This window comes from Temnothorax curvispinosus, unplaced genomic scaffold (assembly GCF_003070985.1).
Source record: "Temnothorax curvispinosus isolate PA1 unplaced genomic scaffold, ASM307098v1 QBEX01000710.1, whole genome shotgun sequence".
Classification (NCBI taxonomy): domain Eukaryota; kingdom Metazoa; phylum Arthropoda; class Insecta; order Hymenoptera; family Formicidae; genus Temnothorax; species Temnothorax curvispinosus.
The window spans coordinates 8,191-14,353 of record NW_020210490.1 but is presented as its reverse complement, the minus strand read 5'-3'; the positions used below and the strand labels follow the sequence as shown (position 1 = coordinate 14,353).

Genomic DNA, 6,163 nt, shown 5'->3' with positions numbered 1-6,163 from the left:
AACGATCGGACTAGACTACCAAAGACCACCAAACGACCACCAATCGATTCCAATTAATGAAAGTTCGATACGTTGAAGTTGTCCGGCCAACTTCATAGAGGTCAGCCCCCTCTCCTGCGCTAGCAAGAGGGTTGAGAGTTACGAGGTTGGCAGAACTGAGTCTCGACGACCGTTAAGCCCCTTGCACAATGCCAGGCAACAGGCAATAGGAACAGGAAATAACCAAAAAATCGTTAATTACAACCTAAAAAATTCAAATGCTATGATTGGTTGGCAATAGGCAATAGGCACAGAATTTCCAACGTAACGGAAACTCTGTGTCTATTGCCTGTGTCACTGTTTATTCTGCATTTATACATGATTTCTGATTTCTATTCCCTGTTCCTATTGCCTGTTGCCTGGCATTGTGCAAGGGGCTTTAGAATTGTACTGACTCTCGTGGCTGTTGCGTGGTAAGTATTATATTAGGTTTGTTCTTTTCGACTGAACTCGTTGCACTAGTTCAGGCACTGGAACTGCAGCAGTACAGGCAAGGACAGCACAAATTTTCATGAGTGCAAGAACACTGTTAGGGCCTAAGCAGAATGGCTGTCTTATAACCTTAAGACAGTGTTTTATGCCTTAAGTCTTTGTCTTATGTAACGCACAATACTGTGTTAATGTTTCCTGTCTTGTGTAGTATACGCGACGTATACAAGACAAGAAACATTAACACAATATTGTGCGTTACATAAGACAAAGACTTAAGGCATAAAACACTGCCTTAAGGTTATAAAACAGCCATTCTGCTTAGGCCCTAACAGTGAAAGGAACACAATAGTGCAGAATTCAATACAATGGCGCACGTTGTAGATGATAGAATTGTAGAGTTAGAACTTGCATCTTCAGATGAAGAAGATTTTTATTTATTACCATCATTACCACCAATTCTGAATGAAGATAATGTTGAAGAAGGTAATACGAAATTTATAACAAATTTATTACGAACAAAATAAAAATCTTAAAAAAATGTAGGTAATCTAACCTCTAACCTGAATTATATTTTATATTTAGATTACAATGAATTGCAAATATTTCATCCAATTCTTGGAATGATTCAACGAATAGAACACGTAAGAATACATAATTATGTGGAAAACGTTATTCGAAATTATAACAACATCGATTTTATTATGCACTTCCGTTTATCAAGAGAAGTAGCATACCATTTAATAGACCAATTCCATGTATCTGAGATATTTACTTCTTTACAAGGTACGGGTATATTAAAAAATTGTTTTTATTTAATAATCTTTTAAAAAGAGAATACGATCATAACGCATATATTACTTTTACAGAAAGAGGACGTTTAAAAGTAACTGCAGAAAAACACATTTTTTGTTATCTATGGTTTGTAGGCCATGAAAGTGCCGGTTATCGCGATGTGGCTGATTGATTTGGGATAACTATTAGCGTTTTACATAAAATTATTACTAGAGTAACTGATTTCATTATGTCTTTAGCACCCAATATTATTCGATATCCAACTGCAGATGAAAAAGAAGAAACAGCTTTTTATTATCGCTATGAGAAAGAGTTTCCTGGTGTAATCGGTATTTTATTATTTCAATCGATATTTACATTTCTGTTCATATTTATATTGATATTTCTATTGATTTTGTTTCATTCTGTTTGATATCTGTTTTTTTAATTTTTTTTAGGTGCTATAGATGGTTCTCATATTAGAGTAGATAAACCTATAGAAGATCCTAACTCGTATATTAATAGGAAACAATATTTTTCGTTGCATCTTCAAGGCGTAGTCAATCACAACATGAAATTTATTGATGTATTCGTCGGATATCCTGGTAGCGTTCATGACGCAAGGGTATTTAGAAACTCACCAATTCGTAATGATCTTCGTGAACTTTGCGGAGGTTAGTTACAAAGTACATTAAATAAAACGTGATTAAAATTATAAGAACGATTGACAGCTAAGTTATTAATTGAAATGTTATTAATCTTTTTTTAGATAATTACTACCTATTAGGGGACAGTGCGTATCCCTGCCTAAAACAATTAATTGTCCCATACAGAGATAATGGGCATTTAACACATGCACAAAGAAATTTTAACCAAAAATTGAGTTCTTGTCGCGTAGTTATAGAGAACGCTTTTGGTTGTCTGAAACAACGGTTTAGGCAATTATATCATTTTAAGTTACGCGATATAATAAGAATGGTCCGCATTATACACGCCTGTTGTGTACTTCATAATATGGCGAACGCAAGAGAAGTAGAATATTTTGAAGCACCTATGGAGGATGAATATCCAGATATTGAAGTGCAAGGTCAACATATTGAACAGCGCATTAATAAAATACCAAGAGAAAATGAAACTGGAATACATATTCGCGACGAAATATGCCGCCAATTAAATATTCAATAAACAAGTAAACATAATAAAAAATGCATTATTATATTTCAAATATTTTGTAACCAACTTTTATCTGTACATATTTTTTACATTTGTAAATTATAAGAAAAATAAAATTAAAAAAAAACGTAAATTTTACTTAAACATAATAAACTCCGTCCTGACTCGGATTCAGTCGCGAATCGATGGTGGATCGAACCAATTTAGAGTTTTGTGTTAATTAATTCTAGCTAGCCACACTTGTTTTCGAATGCTTAATTCGTCATGATCTAGTCCCGTGAGACCGCTCGACTTTATCGCATTGTCATTTTCTAATTAATGTTCTTAAACTTGTAATGTGTTATGTTATGTGTGAAAACTAGAAAATCGAATAACGGTTAAATTAAATAATTGTTTCCACGGTGGCAGACTGCGCGCTTACTCGCCCAATTGAAAACCTGTTCTAGGATATTTATCTTATTTTCGTATTGATAAAATTTATCGCGTGCTCACGCATCAACCAAAATAATTCTGGTTTTACAATCGCCGGTTACATTCTATAATTAAACGTAGCCTTTTCTCTTTCTTTCCCTCGCCAAAACATATTTTTTACATTTGTAAATTATAAGGAAAATAAAATTTAAAAAAACGTAAATATTACTTAAACATAATAAACAAAACAAACAGTAATTTATATATCTTCCTTTCTTCCTTTGGTTTCTTTATTTTCTTTGGTTTAAATCCTATTTCTATTTGTCTGTTTATAAGTTCTGTTTTGTCTATTTTTGTCTGTTTATAAGTTCCTTTAAAAGCATATTTTTTTCTTCTCTTAATTTATTTGAAGTTTCTAATTGTTCTTGTATTTTCTTCAGAAATTGCTCGTAACTAATTCTCATTTCTTTGTACTCTGTAAGTATTTGCCTTTGTATTTCTAATTTATTTTCTTTTTCTTGCGCAGCATCATTTATAAACTTTTCAACAGTTTCTTGACACTTTTCTACTATTCGTGCAGTACTCCCTATTTTTTTTCGCTTTGCTTTGTAATAATCTATAAAAAATATATATATATGTACACATGTAACATGTTTGAAATTATATAATTATATTATATTATTATATTATTATATTATTATATTATTATATTATTATAAATTATATAATTATCTTTTTTACATTAATGAAATATAGAAAATTATATGTAATTGTTTCGCCAATAATTAATAAACAAGAAAGACTCTATTTTTATATTCGACAACGTTTGGCTAATGTCGTGACAATTCGACCATTGATTTTGGTCAGATTAATCGTCAAGACTTTTTCGACCATGGATGGGTTCAAAACCAATGGTCGAATTGTCACGACATTAACCAAACGTTGTCGAATATAAAAATAGAGTCTTTCTCGTTAATGGAATATATTTCATTATACCTTGCTGGTATAATTACTTCCTGTAGTAGTGTCCCTCGTCATTCCTATTTCGATTGCATTATCATTTTCCTCTTGTATATTATGAGATAGTATGTTTGAATTTTCATCTGAATTTGTATTTGGATCAGAAATAAATCTACAATAATATAACATATAGATTTATGTTCATTAAATGTTAATAACATATTAATTATTATACAGAGTAGTCCACATAACTCTTTAGTCTGATATCTTGGAAACTATTTCATTAAAAGGTTTAGGTCTTGAATTGTGTAGATCTGAAAGGTCTTCAGATCTAATTCAAAACCTAAACATTCAAAACCTTTAAAATCGATAAAATAGTTTCCAAGATATCAAGCTGTAAAGAATTATGTGTGGGCTATCCCCTGTATATTAATATTTATTTATATTTTTTTCTTAAGTAAGAAAAATATCAAATAAACCTACTGAGATGTACTTGCTCTCACATCTTCTCGTAAAATTAAACCTTCTCTGCCAGAAACAGCCAAAGGTTCTACATTATGCTTAGAACCTAAAAGTTCTGTTAATTCCCTATAATAATAAATAATGTTAATTTATATATTAATCCTTTATATATTACAAGTTTTCAAATTACAATAAAAATTGAAACTTACGCTTGATATGGACATGTTGTACGCTATCTGCCCGTCTGTTTATTATTTGTAATCATGTTTTTAAATGACCTTTCAAGAGATTTATATTTGTTTTCGATTTGAATAACTGTAACATTGTATCCTTCTGATTGCATAACTTCACGTATTTTGTCCCATAATATTTTTCTTGTTTTGATTTTTCGGTTTATCAAAAGTTCTATTTTTTCTTTGTATATACTTAAAAACAATTTGGTACTCGCATCGGTCCAAGCAAAAGTATCATCTATCCTACGTTTTTCTTGTATAATCGTATTATTTTCATTTTGTATTACTGGAGGAGATATTATATTTTCTTTATTTATTGATGTATTGTCTGTAGTTTCATGTAATTTTACATATACTTTTCTATTGTCAACAATACATTCTAATCCATCACAAGTAAAATCTATTTCTTTATATGGTACTTGAAATTGCAGACCTCCTTAAAAAATAAATATCAACAAACATTATATGTATAATTTGTTACATTAAATGTATTTATTATATTAAATTAATTGAAATACTATATATTTATATATATATTAAAGTTTTTATATTTACTTATATTTATGTTTAGATAATTAATTTTCGTACCTTCCAAAGTACATGTGACAAATCCGTTTACATCTACTAAAATGTTTCCACTTGAATCTTTTGATATCACAGCAAATTCTTGGTCTTCCATTTTTTCTCGTTTATTTCTTTAATAGGGGGTTTTTTCCGTTTGTCCTCGGTTGAGAAAATATTTCTTTAATATTTTATCTTTAGGTTATGAATTTCTGTTTACTATTCCAAATTGACTGCTAAACTCTGCACTGCACTGGCTGACCCTGCGCTCAAGACCTGGGGCAAGAAGTACAGTGAACTGTTACACTGCGTTCGGTTGTACTGTTGAAAAGAACAGCATTACATGACGTCACTACTGGTCTCTAGTGTCGAAAAGAACGCTTCAGTGCACACTTCTTGAACTAGTGCAACGAGTTCAGCCGAAAAGAACAAACCTATTATCAGCAGTAATCGAGTGTGTAATTATTCCTCGATACCTCTCGTCAAAACGTCGGTAGTAGGCCGACACCCGGAGGCACAATCGACCTCCTGTGGTACCAAATACCACCTTGATATACTTAGCAGACAAATTTGATATTTCTTATTATTGATTATTTTAATAGTTTGGGAATCGTTTGGGCAAGTTTAGGAATATAGTTTCATAGTTTAGGAAATAATAGTTTATTTATAATTAATAAAAATTAATTGAATGTATAGTTAGCAGACATAATTTTAAAAACAATTTTTTTCTTTTCAAATCAACGTGAAATCATTTGGGAAACACGTCTGTAATGTTTTAAACATTTGGGAAATAATGATTTTATCTGAAAATCAAGTTACATGTCACATGTGCGATAGCTGGACAGTTTTACCATGGTTTGTGAGTCATCCAATCACAGCTGAGAATGTGGAAAGTGCTGCTAAAGCATAAAAGAAACGTTCACTTTCCTAAAATGGATTCATTATTAGCGCTAATTGTTGCATTTTCTTGGTATGTATAGGTAAAGTTAATTATATTATTTTAGAACTCCACAAAAGAAATATGTAATGCGAAATGTATCATTACGCATAACATATTTGTAATTTGAAATGTATAATTTTTGTATCATTTTCTGTTTAGGTTATTATGCTACATGTAATGC

General features: G+C 30.8%; 1 protein-coding gene and 1 long non-coding RNA gene across 3 annotated transcripts; one reads left to right on the top strand and one right to left on the bottom strand.

The window, feature by feature from the left end:
• The first annotated feature begins 719 nt into the window (after positions 1-719).
• Positions 720-2,487, top strand: LOC112456952 (protein ALP1-like). Of its 2 annotated transcripts, none has more exons than XM_025019780.1 (5): positions 720-954; positions 1,054-1,254; positions 1,338-1,592; positions 1,701-1,916; positions 2,012-2,487. In XM_025019780.1, exons 3-5 carry the CDS (start codon positions 1,493-1,495, stop codon positions 2,425-2,427), a joined length of 732 nt encoding a protein of 243 aa, XP_024875548.1. In that variant the 5' UTR covers positions 720-954; positions 1,054-1,254; positions 1,338-1,492; the 3' UTR covers positions 2,428-2,487. The 2 variants fall into 2 exon arrangements, with proteins under 2 accessions (XP_024875548.1, XP_024875556.1); XM_025019788.1 differs by having other exon boundaries at positions 1,054-1,260.
• Positions 2,488-3,223: 736 nt separating this feature from the next.
• On the bottom strand, positions 3,224-5,329 carry LOC112456948. The gene is made up of 5 exons (XR_003041038.1): positions 5,070-5,329; positions 4,458-4,917; positions 4,270-4,374; positions 3,823-3,958; positions 3,224-3,442 (listed from the first exon to the last, which is right to left on the bottom strand). It is a non-coding gene; the product is annotated as an uncharacterized LOC112456948 (long non-coding RNA).
• Positions 5,330-6,163: the final 834 nt, after the last annotated feature.